Source organism: Camelina sativa, chromosome 3 (genome assembly GCF_030686135.1).
Source record: "Camelina sativa cultivar CO46 ecotype springtype chromosome 3, ASM3068613v1".
Classification (NCBI taxonomy): Eukaryota; Viridiplantae; Streptophyta; class Magnoliopsida; order Brassicales; family Brassicaceae; genus Camelina; species Camelina sativa.
The window spans coordinates 11,836,516-11,857,984 of NC_141882.1; the positions used below are offsets into that span (position 1 = coordinate 11,836,516).

The window sequence follows — 21,469 nt, forward strand, 5'->3', positions numbered from 1 at the left end:
CATTATGCCCCCGTTGCAAATATTAGTAAAGAACGATTTGCAGAGATATGTTGCGAAAATCATATTTCTCCTATTTCTCAATCAGATAAGATTACAAAGTTTATATGCACTTCTAACAAACTATTAAACCGGCTATACACGATTTGTGAAGGTGTCTCATTATGCCCCCGTTGCAAATATTAGTAAAGAACGATTTGCAGAGATATGTTGCGAAAATCATATTTCTCCTATTTCTCAATCAGATAAGATTACAAAGTTTATATGCACTTCTAACAAACTATTAAACCGGCTATACACAATAATTAAGCTACTTAACCAAATCCGGTCTACTGTATATAATACAAATATGTACACATCTATAGCCCCCTCAAGATGGAGGTACAAAGATATTAGCAACACCCATCTTGACCATGAGCTCCTTGAAAGGTGCCAGATGAAGTGCTTTAGTTAGACAATCGGCTATCTGGTTACCAGTATGAACATACATGGTCTTAAGAAAGCCAAGCTCCACCTGATCTCGAGTAATGTGACAATCAATCTCAATATGTTTGGTTCGTTCGTGAAAGACTGCATTATTGGCAATCTGAAGAGCAGCCTGATTATCACAGTAAAGATGATCAGGCGGTGTAAAAGGAATCCTCAAATCAATCAGCAAGCGAGAAAGCCAAATCAATTCCTTAGTAGCAAGAGACATAACTCTATACTTTGATTCCGCTGTGCTGCTAGAGGCTGTTGATTGCTTCTTACTTTTCTAAGAGACTAAAGAATTACCAATAAATGTGCAATAACCAGTCACAGATCGTCTAGAGTCAGGACACCTAGCCCAATCTGCATCAGAAAATCCTGACAAAGCAAACTTATGGTCTGTAGGATAGAACAAACCTTGTCCCACAGTACCCTTCAAATAACGTAAGACTTGATGAACTGCAGCTAAATGAAAAGTCTTAGGATCAGAAGAAAACTGACATAAGGTATTCACTGCATAAGAGATGTCTGGTCTCGTGATCTGAAGATACATAAGCTTTCCCATTAATCGTCTATACACATCAAGTTGAGGTATCGACTTGCCTTCAGACGTAGAGAACTTCACACTAGGATCCATAGGAATATTTGCAGGTTTACTCCCCAAGAACCATGTAGTAGACAGCAATTCCAGGACATACTTCCTTTGACAAATGAAAATTCCTTCTGAAGATCGAGCTATCTCAATACCAAGAAAATACTTGGCCGGACCCAGATATCTCAGTTTGAAGAAGTGTTGTAACTGTTCCTTAAACCCATCCACGGCTGCATCATTGTTGCTGACAATCATTATGTCATCAACATAAACAAGAACAGCAAGATAAACACCATGAGCATCTCTAATAAACAGAGTATGATCAGCATGAGATTTCTCAAATCCAAGAGTAAGAAGAGTGGTTTTAAACTTCAAAAACCATTGCCGAGAAGCCTGCTTCAAACCATAAATGGATTTGTTTAAGCGACAAACTGCACGCGGTGGCAAAACCTCACCAACAAGATCAGCATAACCAGGTGGAATCTTCATGTAAATTTCTTCGTCTAGATCCCCATTCAAAAAAGCATTCGAGATATCCAACTGAGTTACTGACCATTTCATCTTAGCGGCTAATAAGAGAAGCATTCTAACGGAAGCAAGCTTCGCTACAGGTGAAAAAGTCTCTTCATAGTCTAATCCTTCTTCTTGAGTATATCCTTTAGCAACTAACCTTGCTTTATAACGTTCTATACTCCCATCAGCATGATACTTAATCGTAAAAACCCACTTACAACCAATCGCCTTTTTATTTGGTGGCAAAGAACAAACATCAAACGTCTGAGTTCTCTTCATAGCACCAATTTCAGCCTTCATAGCATCACACCAAACCTGAAACTCCTTAGCATCAAAATATTTCTGGGGTACAATGTTATTTGTGATGATATTAAGAAAGGCTTGGAAAGGCTCAGATAAGTATGAATAAGAAATAGATTTTTAGTATAATACGATGCCAAATCAAGTGTTCCTTGTTTAAGAGTAGTAATAGCTTGCTCCAATTGGTACTTCCTTGGGAGATTACTGACTCTAAATCTGAGAAACAGATCATTCCACATCTCAACAACATCTTCATAATAAAGCATACTATCATAAATCTGTTGATTCACCACATTCAAAATTCATGCCTTCACCATGCTATTACAGCGACTCCATATCTTGAATGAACTATCTTCTCTATCTGGCCTAGGTAATGATCCATCTACGAAACTGAGTTTTTTTTTCGCATCTAGACTCATCCGCATAGCAATAGACCAGTTGTTGTAATTGGATCCATCAAGAGTATGAGTCACAATCGACAAACCTGGATGATCAGCTGAGTGGAGAAAGAACGGACTATGCGCATTATCGAAGGACTCTATTCCCTTAGAGAGATCACTTCAGATCTATCGCGATCAGTCACAAAACGAGGATGTGGTGTTATCGCGACATCGACGTTAGCTGGATTCAAAGATCCTGCTCTAGTCCGTATCAGAGACCTCTCCTCCTCTGATGTAGTCTGTCGAGTACGAGTTTTCTTCCCTTGTTTCGCCATTGAAGAAGAACGAAGCTCAATTGTATAATCGAACAGCTGACAAATCTCTCAAAGATGATTTGGATGCTTCCGAGTTCGAATTGATCACAAATTAGGGGTCCGATCAACAAATAAGAGACGAAATGGAAGATAAAAACGATGAAATCAACAAGACGAAGGTGAAATCAGAGAAAGCGAGCAGAGAATTGCTCTGATACCATATTAGTAAAGAACGATTTGTAGAGAGATGTTGCGAAAATCATATTTCTCCTATTTCTCAATCAGATAAGATTACAAAGTTTATATGCACTTCTAACAAACTATTAAACCGGCTATACACAATAATTAAGCTACTTAACCAAACCCGGTCTACTGTATATAATACAAATATGTACACATCTAATAGCAAACCATAAAAGCAAGCCATCATCCAAAGAGTAGTCGTGGATTGCAGTGAATATGTTTATGATTTTCTTATCGATAAGCTTAATCAGCTGAGCATGGGTAGTAGGAGTCGCACCAAGGAGTTGTTGGTTACGCTCACGCCAGATATGGTAAAGGGCAGATTGGAAGCAGTATCTTATGGTGAAGAGATGAGTTCGACTAGATCCAGAGGTGTTAAGGAGAGACTGAATCTGATTCCAGTCTGTAGTGAAGGTTGTGCCAAGTAACTTGGCCGTAAGTGATGACCAGATCGCTGTTGTGTGAGCACAGGAACTACAATCTATATTTACAAACACTCCAATTCATTTTATTCTACAGTTTAGGCATTTAGCTTCCAAAAACATTGTTACTCAGCCAAAGCCGGCCATGAAACCAAGCATGAGCTTGCTGCATTAACTAAGTTTTAGCAACCCACATAGTTTAATGGTCGAAGAAACTTTTTTTTATTGATCTTATGGAACCACCAACAATGTTTTTTTCCATAAAACTCATATATATTGATAGATTTTTTTATTTTTCACTTGTAGCCTAAAATTTGCCAGAGTGGCTCTGCATTCAACAACAAATAAACAAAGGTCATCTAATTTCAAAGCCTTTTTTTCGTCAAAAGGATTTCATTCAGAATGTTCTTCAAGGTGAAATACAAAGATCTGACAAAGAAAACAATCCTTCCACAGACTAAAGTCGGCGAGTACATGAACAATCCCGAAAACTTAAGACCAAATAAGGCGAACTAAGGGGAAACAACCCGGACAGACATACTACACAAACATCCATTCATTACTTCCCGGCACAGAATCAAGAGATCCAAAAAAAGAAAATTAAAACCTAAAACTTATGATGACAACTAAAACAAATCTGAGACAAGAAAAAACACACAATGAATAACCTTGCATGAATCTCCTTTACCACAAGTTAGAACCGGATGAGCATGTCGTACGACCCGTTATGTTGCTTCACGGAGGAGCTACCATGGGCGGTGAGACACTACCAAAGCCTAAAGAGACCATTCAGGATGAACGACTCTTTAGAAACAGGAAGGAAATCTTGATCTGCGTTGGTGAAGATTTTTCATCAAAGGCAGTGAAGTAGCAGTTGGAGACTGCCTCAGCCATGAACCGGCCAGATCTGGAGCTAAACTTGACAAACAAAGCAAAAGCCAATAAGCTAAACCCAAGGTTAGGAAGATCTAAGCTTAAAAATTCTAGATCTGAAAATTCTATATTTGATGTCGTTGGAAGAAAAAAAGATGGATGAGCCAATTAAAGGAAAAACAAAGGAAAACTATAGAGAGAAATCTGACTCCGGTGCTGAAGAAGCCACCGGAGCCGGTCAACTCTATCGGCGGTGTTGTAAACTAGAGAATCAAAAGAAGGAATTCTCTTGTTCTTATTCATTAATCAAACTCGAGGTTATACATATATATATAGTAAAGTACATAACCGACTAACACAAAACCTCTTGGCCGATGGGCCTTATTGTCTTGGACGGACACGGGCCATGAATGGGCCGTGTATGGGCTTGGTTATGGAGTCCATCCGTAAAGTGGTTTATAACACTCCCCTTGGATGACATAACCATGCCGATGCTAAGGGATCGATGCAATACGCTAGGGGGTGCTGCCTCATTAAAACCTTACCAGGAAAACCCAATGGAACAAAACCACGGTGAAGGAAAAAGAGTACAGCACGCATTGCTCCCCTTGTTCCAAGCATCACTCTAAGTCCTTAAGCCTCCGCATTCCAATATGGTGCGTGAGCTTCTTGAACGTTGTTGTCGGTAATGCCTCAGTGAAGAGATCGGCTGAGTTGTCGCATGATTGCACTTGCACCACTCGAACTTCTCCGGCCTTTTGTAGTTCGTGTGTGAAGAAGAACTTCGGTAGGATGTGCTTCGTCCGATCTCCCTTGATGTAACCTTCCTTGAGCTGTGCGATACATGTCGAATTGTCTTCATAGATTACGGTTGGTTCTTTGTCCTCGACCTTACCGCAATTCGCCCTGATGTGTTTAGTCATCGACCTCAACCATACACTTTCTCGTCCGGCTTCATGAATTGCTAGGATCTCCGCATGGTTAGACGAAGTGGCCACAATACTTTGCTTCATAGAACGCCACGAGATCGCCGTACCATCATGTGTAAACACATAGCCGGTTTGAGACCTAGAGTTGTGCGGATCCGATAAATAACATGCATCAGCAAAACCAACTAAACCTTCTTTGTTATGGTTAGTATAATATAAACCCAAATCTGTTGTCCCTTGTAGGTAACGAAGTACATGCTTAATTCCATTCCAGTGCCTTTGGGTCGGACAAGAACTAAATCTTGCTAGGAGGTTCACGGCAAAACATATGTCCGGTCTAGTGTGGCTAGCCAAGAACATTAACGCTCCTATAGCACTGAGGTATGGCACTTCAGGTCCGAGAGCTTCTTCATCGGCCTTCTTTGGACCAAATGGATCCTTATCCAAATCTAAGCTTCTAACAACCATTGGGCTGGTCAATGGGTGAGCTTGGTCCATTTTAAACCTCTTGAGTACCTTTTCTGTGTATGCCTTTTGATGCACAAGGATTCCATTATCAATGTACTCAAGCTGTAATCCCAAACAGAATTTTGTCTTGCCTAGGTCTTTCATTTCAAATTTTTTCTTTAGATATTTGACTGTTTGGGCGATTTCCCTAGAGGTCCCAAGGATGTTTAAATCATTCACATAAACTGCTATAATTACAAACCCTTTGTTTGCAAACTTCTTTATAAATATACATGGACTGATTGTGACATTCTTTTAGCCTTCTTTAGCTAAATATTCACTTAACCGGTTATACCACATTCGATCACTCTGTTTCAGTCCATAAAGGGATTTGTTCAGCCTAATGCAGTACTGTTCTCGAGAACAACTCTTATATATTTCATTATCCAGTAGACCATATAAGTATGCGGTTACAACATCCATTAACCGCAAATCCAGTTTTTCTCTTATAGTCAGACTTATTAAGTACCTAAATGTTGTTGCATCCATCACAGGGGAGTATGTCTCCTCATAATCTATTCCTGGTCTTTGAGAGAATCTTTGTGCTACAAGCCGTGCTTTGTATCTCACGATTTCATTTTTCTCATTTCTCTTCCTTACAAAGACCCACTTATGTCCAACTGGCTTTATTTCAGGTGTTGTCCTTAAGATCAGACCAAACACACTTCTCGTCTTTAAAGAGTTTAACTCCACGTCAATGGCTTCTTTCCACTTTAGCCAATCTTTACTTTGAGTACACTCTAATATAGACGTGGTTTCATGATCCTCATTTATCTCAAGTGCTACCTTGTATGCAAATATTTCATCGATGTCGACATCTTTACGGTTCTATTGAATTCCAGACATGATATAATTTATTGAGATCTCAGTATTATCAATATCTTCAGGACCTTGAGGTTCAGCGTCCCAAACCTCATTTGGTACCTTAAGCTTTGCCGCGGCTATGTCTGTATTTTCTGTAATTCCCTTAACCTCGGTCTGTTTTGCACCTTTAGACTTTCGAGGGTTCTTATCTTTGGAACCTAATGGTCTACATCGTTTCAAACGTGGCTGAGACTCTGTAGCAACTTAATTATTGTGTTCCTTCTGAACATTAATATGTACTGGTGCATGACAAGCTGGTATGTACGATTTAGTTACTCTCTTTGGGTCAGCAAAGGAATCTGGCAATTGTATAGCTAGCTTTTGCAAATGTATAATTTTCTGGACCTCTGCATCACAGGCTAGAGTCCGGGGATCTTTCCAATTCAAGGATGTTTGATTCCATGTTAATTCTTTAACCAGCTTGCTAGTCTCTCCATCCAACATAGGAAATTCGAATTCTGTAAATTGACAGTCCGCGTATCTGGCCTTAAATAAATCTCCTGTGGTTGGCTCAAGATACTTTATAATGGTGGGAGACTCATATCCAACATATATTCCCATCCTCCTTTGAGGTCCCATCTTAGTTCTCTATGGTGGAGCAATAGGTACATAAACGGCACAACCAAATGTTTTGAGATGGGATATGTCTGGCTCATGACCCATTAATAATTGGGATGGTGAATATTTGTGTTCACTAGATGGCCTGATGCGTATAAGTTCTGCTGCATGTAAAACTGCGTGTCCCCAAGCCGACACAGGAAGCTTTTATCTCATTAGCAATGGTCGAGCAATTAATTGTATTCGTTTAATGAAGGATTCAGCTAATCTGTTTTGTGTATGGACATGTGCCACAGGATGTTCCACACTCACCCCCATGGACATACAGTAATCATTAAACGCTTGGGATGTAAATTCACCAGCATTGTCTAGACGTATAGTCTTAAGTGGAAAATCTGGAAAATGTGCTCTTAGTCTTATAATTTGAGCTAACATCCTAGCAACTGCTAGGTTCCTTGTGGATAACAAGCAAACGCGTGACCATCTGGTTGATGCATCGATCATAACCATAAAATATCTAAACGTCCCATAAGGTGGGTGTATTGGTCCACATATATCACCTTGTATCCTTTCCAGAAAGTTTAAAGTCTCTTTATGGACTTTGGCTGGTGATGGTCGTATAATAAGTTTCCTTTGTGCACATGCTACACACGTGAGATTTTTAGGGATAACTTTTCTCTCTTTAAGGTTGTGCCCATTTGAACTATTAATCAGTTTACGCATCATGTTCGTACCCGGATGGCCAAGCCGGTCATGCCATAGAGTGAACTGTTCATTGAACATTTTGTGCTTTGCCAAGTTAGCTTCTATCATGTTAATCTTAGCATGGTATAAACCAGTGGCTAGTGCAGGTATAGTCTCTAGGACCTTCCTATGTCCATTTACAATTTCAGTAATGTATAGAAATTCTTTGCTACCTTCACCCTTTGTTTCAATATGATAACCATTCAACCGAATGTCTTTAAAGCTCAATAAACTTCTCTTAGAGCTGGGTGAGTACAAGGCATCACTTAGTTCAATATGTGTGCCATTAGGTAATAATATATGAGCTTGGCCGTAGCCTTCTATTAAGATTGCTATACCCGCAATTGTACTAACATTGGCACTTTTCATTATGAGGTCTATGAAATATCTTTTATCCTTCAATATTGTGTGGTTGGATCCACTGTCTACCACTAGTACACTCATATCCTCAGCCATTTATATAATGACAATAATTTTGTTTTAAACTTTAATAAAACAAGCAAATAAATATTGAAATAAAATCATTGAATTCAAACCAAAATAATTATCCAATACATAAGCCGAAATAAAGCATAAAAGCTTAGAATTTAAACCAAGGCCATAACATAAAATTAGTTATCTTCTTTAAAACAATCGGAAGTCTCATAGGCTAGTGAGTCATCATTCTCATGGTCGAAGTCATCTTCACCATCGAGATGCACATAGTTGGCTTCTGGGTTCTTCTTCAAGACTTCTTGATATGCATCAATAAGATGCTTAGGTGTTCTGCAATTCTTGGCCCAATGGTTAGACATACCACATCGGTGACAAATCGATTTAGCCTTGTTTTGTGGTTTAAAGGACCCACGGCCCCTACCACCACGGCCACGGCCTCCACGGCCATAACCATCAAAGCGGCTAGCTTGGTACTGTCCATGACCACCACGTCCTCTACCACCACGGCCACGGCCATAGTGTATTTCTCTGTGGACATAGTTGGTCTCCTTGGGCCCTTTAGGCTCATTAGAATTTTGCTTTGCCACATCTACCTTGTGTGCTTCTGGTAATGGGGCTGTACCAGAAGGTCTCATAGCACTATTCATCAACAACAGCTCATTGTTCTGCTCAGCTAGTAGCAAACATGAGATTAGGGCCCCATAGTTTTTAAAATCTTTTTCACGATACTGTTGATGAAGTAGTATGTTGTGAGTGCTAAAAGTAGACAATGTCTTCTCTAGCAACTCCTTCTCTGTCACCTCAGTACCACACAACCTAAGGAGTGAGACAATCCTAAAAAGCTCTGAGTTATACTCATCCACAGATTTGTAGTCCTGGATCCTTAGGTTTTTCCAATCGAATTGAGCCTTTGGTAGGAGCACCGTTTGTTGGTGTCCGTATCTGCGTTTAAGCTTTGTCCAAAGGTCAAGAGGATTCTCTATGGTGAGGTACTGATTCTTGAGATTCTCAGCAAGGTGATGCCGCATATGCATAATGGCCTTGTAATTTTGCTTATCGGATGGTTCAAAACCTTCCTCAATGCACACAAATAAGTCGTTGGACTTCAGCATGATCTTAGTGTCCAATGCTCATTGCAGATAGTTGTCTCCAGAAGCATTCAGTGCAGCATAGTCTAGGTTGTTCAACCTTGTCATCTGCATATCACATAAATAGACAATCGATCATTAGCATGCGGTGTTTGAGACTGAACCATGCAATCAATCAATAGGTCATGCGGTATTTAAGACCGAACCATGCCATCAAATTAAACTTAGGTCATGCGGTATTTAAGACCGAACCATGCCTTAGCCTTATATATATATTTTTTCGGTTTTAGTATGCATAGAAAACAAACAAATCTAAATAGAAACTAGCATGCAACAATTTCCTTTTCTTAGGTAGTTTTGAGTTTTAGAAAATTTTCCTTTTTCTTAATCATTGGATAATAACAAAATATTTTAGGAAATATTTCTTAAACCTTTAAGTTAATAACTATAATTAATTTAGAAATTATCCAAATTTATTTTATGTAAACACATAATAATTTCTGATTTTAAATTCTTAGTTTTAGGGTTTGAATGTCTCAAACACCTAAATCGATTTTAATTTAGGATTTTAGGGTTCTTATGCAACCTAAATTTACAGGAAAAATCTATGCCAAATTCGATTAATAATTTCAAGGATGCATTCAATTTCAGATTTTAATATCCTAAAACAACCAGATTAATACTTCTTATGAAACTCGAATTTAAAAGTTTAGTTCTAGGTTCTTATGCAACAAATAATCAAGCAACAATAAACAATCAATCAACCGGATTTATACTTGACATAGTTTGGTGCAATTCACAAATAATCTAACAATCCTAAACATTCGATTTTAAGTTTTAGGATTAGAGATCTTAAACTTTGTTTGTTGATTACTTGCATGTTTAGGGTTCAATAGTCTTAAGGTCAGGTTTGATTATATGGTCCCATAAGATTTCGATTTTACCTTAACACCAATAGCGGTCTGACCGGTTTTGATCTGGGAGCTAAAGAACTCAGATATCTCTTGATCATGAACCTCGAACAGAACCGCAAACAGCTTTCCCACGAACAGATCTCGAACTGCTCCTTGCACCGCTCACGTACTGCACTCACCCCGGAACCGCGAACCACGAACCAACCTCGAACTGGTTTTTGATGGAACTTGATCATGAGCACAAGTTTGCTCGTGAATTGGAATTAGTTTCGAACAAGGAGGAGGAAGACGGCGGTTTAGGGTTTTGGTGGAAGAAGAAGGATGAACGGCGACGGTTAGGGTTTTAGGGTTTTACTCAGCTGGATCTTTAGAAACGATCGTGCTGATAACGTGTTGTAAACTAGAGAATCAAAAGAAGGAATTCTCTTGCTCTTATTCATTAATCAAAATCGAGGTTATACATATATATATATATATATATATATATAGTAAAGTACATAACCGACTAACACAAAACCTATTGGCCGATGGACCTTATTGTCTTGGACGGACACGGCCATGAACGGGCCGTGTATAGGCTTGGTTATGGAGTCCATCCGTAAAGTGGTTTATAACAGGCGGCGGTTTTTGGCTAGAGAGAAAAAAGATGATTTTTAGGTTTATTAGAGAGAGAAAAAGACACTGAAAGTTACTTTCTAATTTCAAAGCCTTTCTAACTTATTTTTCTTCAAAATAGTAATATATCATAGTTGATATTTTTTCCAACTCTACTCCATCTCTAAATTTTAATGTAAATTTATTTGTATAGTTGATTGGATTAGCACAAACACACACAAAAAAAAATAGTATACTCCTTGTCTTGCCATGTTTCAAAATATAAGCTTTCACATATACTAAGAAATTATTTGTAATTACAATTATATCCTTTATAGTTATTAAACGATTTATTCTGAGTAAAAATGAAATGATAGGGAGATATATAAAAAAATCATAGAACATATCTAACTTTTTGGACCATTTTTTTTTTGTATAACATATCTAATAATTTGAAACAAAAAGAATATCAAATGTGGACCAAACCACTTTCTACTGATGGTTTGAATCCAATAACTATAAAATGGAGGAAATCCACATTTCCAATAATGTTTATACTCCTAAAGTCCACTATTATTATTTTTCAGAAAGAGAAAAAGTATAAATAGAAAGGGAAATATATATCTAAAAGATTAAACAATCTACTTTGTGACACACTAAAATTAGATCAATATAGAGAGACAATTAGCGAATAATCAGCGAAATTACTAATTTTATCACAAAATGATTAATTTTTGATGATGTTTGCAAGTAAGGGAGTGGTCATCAGCAAATGGAGCTAGCGTGGCTGGAGTTCACTCAACCAACTCCCACCCCCTCAACTCCGCAACACCAAAAAGTCTCTTTTATCCTTTGAGCTCTTTCCTCCGTCGAAGTGTTTTTATGAACTAAATTTTGTTTTTATATTTCTTCCATTTCTTCCAGTTTTCATCAAGAAACTTTTATAGTGGTGGACCAGAGATAATATTTCGTTTACAAATAGTATTAGCTAGCGTGAGAATGTTGATATATCATTTGAGTAAATGTGATTGTAAATTGCATAATTAACCTCTACGGGCTCTATAAGAACAACACTGTCAAAGGACTTTCATCTATTACACAATAACAACATTTTTGAAAGTCTGAAACTAACAATATATTACTACAAAGTTCAAATACAGATAATTAACGTGATAGTTTACATTAAAACACAGCAAAATTCCTTGAATTCAAACATTATTTGGAAACTTATCCGTTTGTGTTTTGCATTAATGTTTAAAATTTTCAAAAATATATCTGAAAAAAAATCATTGGAAAGGGTAAGATTTTTAAGAGATAAACACAAGGATTTAGCATGTAACAGAAATATGAGACCCTAAAGAGAATTATATATCTAATTATAAACTTGTGAAGTTTAGAATAAAAGAACGAATACTAGTAGGAAGAAGATGAGTTTGCCCAGCTATAATTTAAATTTTAGGCATGGTAGAGAAATAAGGCCAAAAAAATTGAGAACCACAACACAAGAGTGATATGGTATGCGTGTAAAGGAACTTTTAACAATAGCACTCGCAGAGACCACTGCATGCAATTATGCCTTTCAGCAATTTTATTACTTTTAAGGGTCACTTTTTCCAACTTAGGAGATTTTTGAATTATTTTTTTATGGCTTCGTTATTATTTTGCTTCGTAAAATAAAGTACAAGTACTCTAAAATGTAAGTGTCATGATGTGTTCACCTCAATAGTACCATTTAGTAAGTAACTATGGACTATTCAACATCTAAGTTTACTATCGTCATGAAAGTACCATTTGTATGAAAACGAACCTTCATTGAGTGTTACTCTTTAGTCATTGTCTATTCCGATTATATACATTCAGTTGGTAAATTTTGTTGTGGAACGTCAAAAATAATAAATAATAATCATTGCTGTTATCTTAGTTTTTAAAAATACAATATCATCACTATGAACAAAACTACAAAAGTAATACTACTATAGTACACTCCCAAGTGATGATCAAAATGGATAAACAGATACAAACAAAAGGTGCGTTGTTTACAGCCAATTTGATGCTTCACGCCAAGCTTTCTCCATCTTTCCCAAGGCCAAATCATTTCTGTTTTTTTTTTTTTTTCGTTTTATTAAATTAAACTTCTCTTCATTCCACCACGCACCCATTGTCGTATTTTTTTAAAAAAAAATCGGAATTAAGAAACTTATCCCTATTTCTCGACTTGTTTGAAAAATAGGTAAACTGTTACCTTAGATTTTAAAAGTGGTTAAGTTTATTAATGCTCTAGTTTTGAGATTTTTTTGGGGGAATGTGTATAGAATGATGTATATTTGTATACTACTATGCTTTTGGGAACTTTGAGTGTAAGCCAAGTCTTTTGAAAACCTTTTCTCTTATTCTTCGTCGAAGCTTTTTGATGTGTTTTTTATACCCAATTATAAGCTGAGAAAAAGCTAAATAACTTTCCGATATAAACAAGGAAAAGGAAAAAAAAAATACAAGATAAATATTCTTTTTCTAGGTCTTCAGATAGAAATTCCAAACAAAAACATAAGACGACGATGTAACTTATCGAGCCACATGTATTTTGATTAAGGACAAGATAATACAATAATACACCTAACTCTACGTTTCTAGGACTCGCAATTCGCAAATGATTTTAGTTAATGGATTATTATTAATAAGCGATTGTCCTTTTTCCCAATGGTTTCTTTTTTTTCCCAATTAACTAACGAATGTTTCCATGAACAAGAACGCATCAAATGGAAAACATAAACAAGAGTATCAAACATCTTTGTAAGAATGATTTGATTTGACAGGGTTAGATCATACCATTCTTATATTTCAATACGATGTTTAACTTTTTGAACAACGTTTAATGCTTTATAGGATGATTTTCAAGAGAGATATAATTGCTCATTGACACACGTTTGACGTCTTATATGAACGTAGCCATCACGGATCATAGTGATAATGATGACGATGGGGTCAAGGTAACAGTGCTCCCCACTCGAGAATGTCGCCGGAAATTACTCCTATTAGTCCCTAACATTCCTCTGAAGTATTAAGTCACCCATGTCATTTTAAAAGTTCTAGTTTCTCTATTTACAAATGATTTTCATTGTTCATAAGAACCTTAATAAATATAAAACCTAACAAACAATTTCTTAATCACGCCCATTCTTCAATTGCCGAAGCCTTTGGTTAGTAATTGCTCCGTGTATATTCTATTTTTAGTGAATTTTTGAAATAGAGGAAAGAGTTTGAAAATCTTTTCTTTGATGAAATTATATAATTTTGTCTCATTTATTTGTTTTGGCTCAAAATATTAGCAATATAACAAAATGGAATACAATTAACAAGAGCTAGCTAGCGGGTAGCGGCTATGACGAACTAGTGGAGTGAAACATAGAAACCAAATGGAACAAAGACAACAAAGTGATAAAATGATTTAGAGCCATATTCTTTTTAATAAACTTACCTATATATTTTTCGATGTTTTTCTTATGATAGTAAAACAACATATTTTGAATAATTAATAGATGCAAAAACTCTTTATTGATTATATATCAACTAAATGGTTTTTTTTTTGTTATAACATACTCCTATTAGTTCCTAAATTTACACATCATTATATGGATCGTTTTCTCGATTAATGATAACTAAGTACAATCGTTGAGATTGTTCGCATCTTTAACCACGGGTAGCCGTAGAGGTAGGCCATCCATTAAAAACCTTGGTATATCAATGTTTAACAAAAAAATATAAAAGAATAAAAAGACAAGAACTTGCTCGTAATGATCGCATATCAAAATTTCGACTTTGAGGATATTTTAATATGAATAGCTATTTTGTTGGGAACTGAAAATAGAGAAAAAAAAATGAAAAAAAGGGAAAGAGACAGAGTCCATTTGGTCTGAAACTCAAAAAACAACTTTTGCCTTTATGGGTTGGCTAAAGGAGTGGGAATGGCCCATCCCCACCCTCTCACGTCTTGTCTCTTATATCCCAATTTTCTCATTATCCTCTTCTTTGATTTACTGTTTTTTCTTATTCATAATAATTACAAATGGAAACACTAACTAAAAGCCGAGCCCTTTCTGATTTGTGTCTTCTTCTCTTGCTTTATTGTCCCAATGTCGTTTGCCCTACTACTACATTCACTTATTTTGAAAAATTATTAGTTTACTTAAAGTTCATTTAAACTTTTGACTCTCCATCGCAATTTGTTTGTTAAATGTAGGGCTTATATATAACCTACGTTAAGGTAATTATATGATCCAAACAAAACTATAGCATGACTTGTGAACCATTTTTATGATTACTAAAGAAAGGTACCCACCAATTTTGTTTACACTATTCTTTTTTCTTTTTTTCTTTTTGCTGATAAAAATGCTATTCATAATTCTGGGGTGATATATGTGTTTAGCTTCACTTTGGTTTAACACATTTTCGATATTTAATTCGAATTAGTCGGATTCCAAATACACCACATTAAAGTGTAAAATAAGTATAAGAAAAAAATCATATTTGATAAAGTAAGTTGTAAAGTTTTTTTTGGTGTTAAGCTGTAAAGTTTTTACTTCTTAATTTTTGGAGATTTTCATATCCTGATGTTAATAATTCATTTTTGTAAAAGCTTATTTTTATTAAATTTGAATTGTTCAAAACAAAATAGAGATTGGCGGGACAATTAAGTCAGAGTGTAACTGTTTATCATAAAATGTCAAACAAAACTAGGTCATAATCATAATACAACTTTCGAACATTCCAAATGGGAGATCATTTCAACACTAGGGACGGGACGCTTGAAAGATGATGGAGTGCCATGTCTTCCTAGATGTTTGAGTAACTCTCTGGAAATAGTTTCGCCGATCAGCCGGCCACATGTCCTTAAGTAGTTCGGACTCTTTGATAGCCAAAAATGTACTCCATCATATATGTACAACAAAGTGAAAAGCTAGTATAGGCATTTCAAGTTTTATTAATGTATGTGATTATTATTCCGATCCAGTTCCACAAAGATATATGGGTTTCATACGTTCTAACTTTTTTTTTGTCGGCTCATACGTTCTAACTTAGTAAACTTACTTTTATTAACGAAACTGATTGAAATAATACTAATCTACTTCTTTTTATTTACATATCCATATCAAGAAACAAGATCCCCATACACCTTTAAAGCCTTACTTTTCTGGCTGATATTTTCAAATATTTTTCACTTTTATGTATTGGTCTATGTGACTGTCTCATTTGTATGTGGGTAATATATATGTATATTAACATGCTAATAATGGAAAATTATATGTATATGTAAATAAGAGGAAGAGAGAGATAGAGGGGTAGGTCGAAAGGAAAGGCTTTGAGTTTTCTTTAATGAAAAACTGTAACGGTAACAAGTGTGTGTGTATGAGTCTTTTTTGTAAGGTGTAGTGGGGAATTGTTAAATCAAAGAGAGAACATGCCTATACCAATCACACCCTCTTTTCCTCTCCTCATCTAAATTTCTTACCTTTTGTCTTCAAACTTTTTCTTCTCTTTTTCGCTTTAGGTGTTGTCCCTTTCATTTTAGCTAGGTTATAAAATCCCAAACGTGAGCTCACAATTTGTCCTGTGAGAAATGATTAAAAAAATACTCTAAAATGTGTATAAGTACGTAAATGGCAATATTTGGTAGATTTATAATAAAAAATGAGAAATAGACTTCAAAAACTCATGTTTGAGAGATCTGTATTCTTCTTTGTTTCTGAAAAGTATGCATTTTAACATATAGTTCAACTTCTAATATGTTTGATTTTGAGCAAGGAATTCATTAGTAGTAAAATATATCTAGGTTAATCAAATCATCTAGTACATCTGTGTACTGGATAATATATATAATGCATACATCGATTAGTGAGAGGTCTAAGACATCTCATGTCTACCTGTACTATGGCGGGTGACTTTGACCCTTTTTACAACTACTAGTACTGGTATTATGTTCAGTTTGCATTGTTCAATTAGAGGAACAATGGTGCCAAGTTTGATTTTGATTTCATTTGGGATATACACGGATTCTCTTTTGTTTCGGGACAAACTTCCAAAGAAGAAAGTGACAAACAAAAAAAAGGGACGTCTACATGCATTATACATTCTGAACGTATACAGTATAGGCTTTAGATGGTTGTGCCAAAGGGAATACGGAATTGATACTACACTAATCTTTTGGACTCTTCTGTTACATTTTTTTGGGTTCTAACAAGACTAATAAATTATGAGTGTCAAAAGGGGTTTAACCCACCCAGCCACCCTACTTATTAAACAGGTCGAAAGAATCCACTGTCCACAATGAGCCAATATGCGCGCAGCCCACATTTTTGGCATCAAAATTGTAACCTTAACTCGTCCAATGATAGGACAAAATATGCCCAATCTGCTTGTTCTTTGCCATTAAGGACACTCCAAAAGGGTTTGCTTTCTTTGTCATATTTATTTTGGACTAGACTTAACCAAAATGTTTTAATTCAATTTAAAGACATTCAGTCAGGCCATTAAAACAAACTTGGAACTATGCCACTAGTGAAATGGCAAACCCTTTGGTTCCACTTACTCATCAATAATACTATAAAGGAATTTATCATGAAAATACAAGGCAAGATCAAAGTGAAGAGACGATCCATTCTATATCAATGTTGCAAAAAGGGTTCTTTTATCATAATCAAGGAGCAAATAGATGATGTAATTGTTGATTGTTCCATGGTTTCTTCCACATGAATCCATACTACCAAAGTTTTTTGTAAACATCTTCTAATGGGTTTTATGATATGTCAAATGATCATTTCCCCACATTCTCGGATACCTGTACGTAACAGCACAATCATCAACTTAAACCAGGAAAAATCTAAAAGGAAGAGAGGTCATATGTCGATATCGTGTTTATACCTTACAAGATGACTTGGGGTAGAGGATATCGTAATGGCCTGGACGATACAACAAGGTTATAAAAGGTGCTGAAGCTTCTTCTTTCTCATTAGTGCCCACAGGAACAAAGTCATGATGGTTCACAGTGACGCCTCCATTATCACATGAGCTACGGTCAAGATACACAACCCGGATTGCAACACCAAGCGCGTCTGACAAAGCGGTTATGTGAATATGGTCACTCTCTTCCCCCATTGGTTCGACCGAGGACTTGCAAAACTATAGCAAACTAGTGTTAATACTTTGCATTCACCTATTCTCTAATAATCTAGTAAGAGGTATTCAGAGCTTTCTATAGAATATTTAGTTTAAGCATAAGTGCAAGTGACTTAGCGTCTCACGACACTGAATAATCCCATACAAAGCAAGCGAGTTTGGTAGCATCCAGTTTTGATTTTGTACATTGTAAATGCATCTCTAAACTAACCTACACCATCTTTGTTATATATTTCTGCATAATGCTACAATGGAGAACTAGAAACGTACCACCAACAAGTGTAAGTTATTGTTACTGAAAGACTTTAAAATTGACAGAAATGTCACAGAGACGCATGAAGAAAATTTCAAATATATCACCAAGTGGCTAGACTTCCAAAACATAGTAAGCGTGTACAAACCTGATCCACTGTTGTGTTTGATAAGCCTGCTATAAAGGGCTCGAAAAAATCTGCACGCGTTCGTATATCACCAGCCGTAACAAACCTGAAGAACATTACAACTAAAACAACAAAATTTGTCAACACTACGTACAGTTGGATATGCATGGCCAAAGAAAATCAGAGCAACTTACTGTAGTCTGAGACTGACTGATCTCTACTTCTTTTAACGAGCTCATCGTAGCTGTAAGAGAAAGATATTTGCAAAAAGGATGAGATACTATGAGAAGAGACTTGTGCCATTTATGGAAGTTAGAACTTATCACACCAAAACAGAAATCAAACTCAAATGCCAATTAAAAAGAAGCCGTCTGGGTAAAGAGTCCTCTACCTTATAGACTCCTCGCTTCCTTGGAGAATGTCACCTAGTTGCTCAAGGAACAGCTGTATCATTACAAAAAACAAAATTGAGCATTTGGTGATGATATTAACAAATTTAAATGGCAGACACCAGAAAACAAATCTCGAAAATAAAACAAGGTGGTCGATTTACCGCAAAGAAGTCCTCAAAAGTAAAATCTGTATAACCTAAGTTTTGCAGAGTCTTTCTACATTTCTCAACATTGACCTTGATACGATCGACTTCAGCACGATCTTGTGATTCCAATATATGCTCCTGCAAGTAAAGTAGAAAGGAAAAAAACAAGTTTAGCTAGAGATACAATCCACGTCTAAGCAAAACAGCACAGTTCCAAAAACCGTAACTACACAAACAAAAAGCTTGAGAAAAATTTGAAGACATTCTGAGAACATACAAGGTAAGAGAACATAAAACTTCGGAAGAAGCAATTTCCATCGCCTCTTGTTCGCCGGATCGCGATATATTGATTGTCCAGTATCTACAGACATTGCAAACATGATAGTCTTTAACAAACTGAAAACAACAACCGCGACAAAAGAAAACAAACAAAGAGGATACAGAAAGAAAGGAAACCTTGATCTTCTCAAGCAAAATGGGACTCCCTGATTGGTACTCTGCAGCTAAACTAGAGAGAGGTTCCTGCACAGCAATGAACCAAAAAGCATCAAACTTTTCAACATGAAAAGGTTTGTTCATATAGATAAGATGATCCGCATAAATCAAACATTTTAGAAAATGAAGATGAAGTCACAATTCTGTTTCACTTGTTAATACAATGCGCAAAAGATTAGTTCAAAGAACAGAGCAAGATTGATGACACTTTCATGTAGATTCCAAGAAACCCGAAATATGAAACAGGAGATGAATTCTATATAAATATGTGATAAGATTAGGTCTCTAACCTTATCACCAACATAAGGAACTTTAGCAGATTCATCTTCTTGAAAAGATGATGGTTGATCCATAGAAGCATCTTCCAGTGATGAACAAGTTCCCCATTCTTCACACTTAATCGAAGCAGCAGCTACTTCAGCTTCATCCTTCACCATATCATTCTGATTCTGCATCCTCACTTTCACTGAACTCTCTCTAGCTTATATATAGCCTGAATCTGCAATACCAATTTCAAAATCCAATTCGAAAACAAACTCAAATTCATCAAGACTCTACAGAGTAGTAATCAATCAATCAACTGATCATCGAATTGAAGACAATTCAATCTAGTTATTATAAAATATGATTGATTGCTCGTTAACAAATTCTTCATAAAAGAGTATTACGAATCTGACGAATCTAACAAATCCGAATCAAAGAATCTTGAATTAGGCAAAGATCAATTGGTTACCTGAGAAACAGAGATCGATTGAAACAGGAAACGGAGATTATGTGAAACTTGAGACCCTAATTGTGAGAAAGCGGTTGGGACACTCTCTGAGATGTTTAAAAACCGATGGAAGCTAGAAAAGATTTAGAGAGAACGATTTTACTCAAATTGGGGAAACCAAAATCTTTTTTTTGATTGGAGGAGGGGCACAACTGGTAAGTTGTAAGTAATGAGACGTTTCGCTTTTTCCCCAAAGTATGTTCACTTTTTTGTTTTTTTTATTTTTTCTTTTAATAAGGGCAAAAAAAAAAAAAAAAGTCGAATCGTCGTTTTTGGACCATAGAAACGGCATGCAAAACGGTAGTACAAATGGGCCTGAGTATTTTGGCCCTATAGAAGAACTTTTGCTTATGGATTCCCCCCCCCCTATGTGAACAATTAATTTGGTCATTTGTGTTTAAATAACAAATTTTATATTATTTCGTTAGGAGGTTTAAAAAGTTCAATAAAATTTTATATTTAAAGGATTTGTTTCTAATAACTTGAAAAGATTGAATATTGTTTTTGGTTAAGAATACAAAATTTTAAATCTCGTAATTTTAAGTGGGATTTGAAAAGATTTTATAATAAATCATAACAAATTTTCTAAATTCATCCAAAATCATCAAAATTATATTAAAAAAAAATCGGTAAACCTCAAATCATATGAAATCTAAGGTTGAACACAATCTCTAAAATTTTGTTAAAAAAAAAATTGGATTTAGATGTTGGCCAATACTACTCTTTAACATATTTTCCAGAAAAAAAAAATAATAAATAATTGTGCCCTTTTATTTAACATGCATTTACGATCACATGCAACAAACCATCATTTTAAGGCAATTCCACAATCTTCTTCGTGTTAAAACTTAAAATTTAACAGCGTGTTGGATTTAATCATTTTAGACATGATTAGTACAGTTATTGGAGTTTGTGCAGTCAGAACTCAGAAGAGCTTGAAAGTTTCTGGTGGTTTCGTCTCTACTCTCTAACTCTAAAGTTGGGGTGATTTTGTACATGCATAGACCTTTATTTCTTCTAGTTTTTATTTCGTTTCATACCTTTACCGTGTGCCGAGAGTCCAACAAGTTAAACACTCCCGAGAAAGTCTAGAGTGCTGAAAGTCCTGTTGCCTAACTCTTCCATAAAGACGACAAAACTTAAGCTCTGGAAAATAAAGTAATCTATGGAATGGTTTTTGTCTGATTTATATGTAATGTTAATTCATTTGTGGTTTTGAGATGTTAAAAGGCCAACAGAAACAACATGTTCTATTACATCTCTTTTTTTTTTTTTTGAAAATATGTTCTATTACATCTCGTCAACCAAATTATATTTCTTTTCACATGCACCCTAATTCTAGATTACTATTTTATAGTTTTTTCCGTCTCGTCAAAAGA

General features: G+C 35.8%; 2 protein-coding genes and 1 pseudogene across 2 annotated transcripts; all 3 read right to left on the reverse strand.

The window, feature by feature from the left end:
* Positions 1-4,722: 4,722 nt before the first annotated feature.
* Positions 4,723-5,391, reverse strand: LOC147946812 (secreted RxLR effector protein 161 pseudogene; annotated as a pseudogene).
* Positions 5,392-8,315: 2,924 nt separating this feature from the next.
* LOC147946813 (uncharacterized) lies at positions 8,316-9,251 on the reverse strand. The gene is made up of 3 exons (XM_087507263.1): positions 9,133-9,251; positions 8,825-8,955; positions 8,316-8,755 (listed from the first exon to the last, which is right to left on the reverse strand). The coding sequence occupies exons 1-3, from the start codon at positions 9,249-9,251 to the stop codon at positions 8,316-8,318; spliced, it is 690 nt and encodes a 229-aa protein (XP_087363389.1).
* An 8,008-nt stretch (positions 9,252-17,259) lies between these two features.
* LOC104776862 (OVARIAN TUMOR DOMAIN-containing deubiquitinating enzyme 1-like) lies at positions 17,260-20,331 on the reverse strand. The gene is made up of 10 exons (XM_010501009.3): positions 20,052-20,331; positions 19,609-19,817; positions 19,280-19,345; positions 19,101-19,184; positions 18,839-18,961; positions 18,677-18,729; positions 18,480-18,529; positions 18,307-18,407; positions 17,651-17,908; positions 17,260-17,567 (listed from the first exon to the last, which is right to left on the reverse strand). The coding sequence occupies exons 2-10, from the start codon at positions 19,771-19,773 to the stop codon at positions 17,544-17,546; spliced, it is 924 nt and encodes a 307-aa protein (XP_010499311.2). The 5' UTR covers positions 19,774-19,817; positions 20,052-20,331; the 3' UTR covers positions 17,260-17,543.
* Positions 20,332-21,469: the final 1,138 nt, after the last annotated feature.

What these genes read in the sequence shown, in the direction of transcription:
- LOC104776862 (XM_010501009.3), bottom strand. Translation starts at nt 19,773, where the DNA reads ATGCAGAATCAGAATGATATGGTGAAGGATGAAGCTGAAGTAGCTGCT. An exon ending in GTTTTATGTTCTCTTACCTT is followed by an intron (nt 18,962 to 19,100) that starts GTATGTTCTCAG and finishes CTTTACTTGCAG; the next exon opens with GAGCATATATTGGAATCACA. An exon ending in CAAACACAACAGTGGATCAG is followed by an intron (nt 17,909 to 18,306) that starts GTTTGTACACGC and finishes AGTTTGCTATAG; the next exon opens with TTTTGCAAGTCCTCGGTCGA.
- LOC147946813 (XM_087507263.1), bottom strand. Translation starts at nt 9,251, where the DNA reads ATGCTGAAGTCCAACGACTTATTTGTGTGCATTGAGGAAGGTTTTGAA. An exon ending in GCTGAGAATCTCAAGAATCA is followed by an intron (nt 8,956 to 9,132) that starts GTACCTCACCAT and finishes CTCACTCCTTAG; the next exon opens with GTTGTGTGGTACTGAGGTGA. An exon ending in CTATGGGGCCCTAATCTCAT is followed by an intron (nt 8,756 to 8,824) that starts GTTTGCTACTAG and finishes CTTCTGGTACAG; the next exon opens with CCCCATTACCAGAAGCACAC.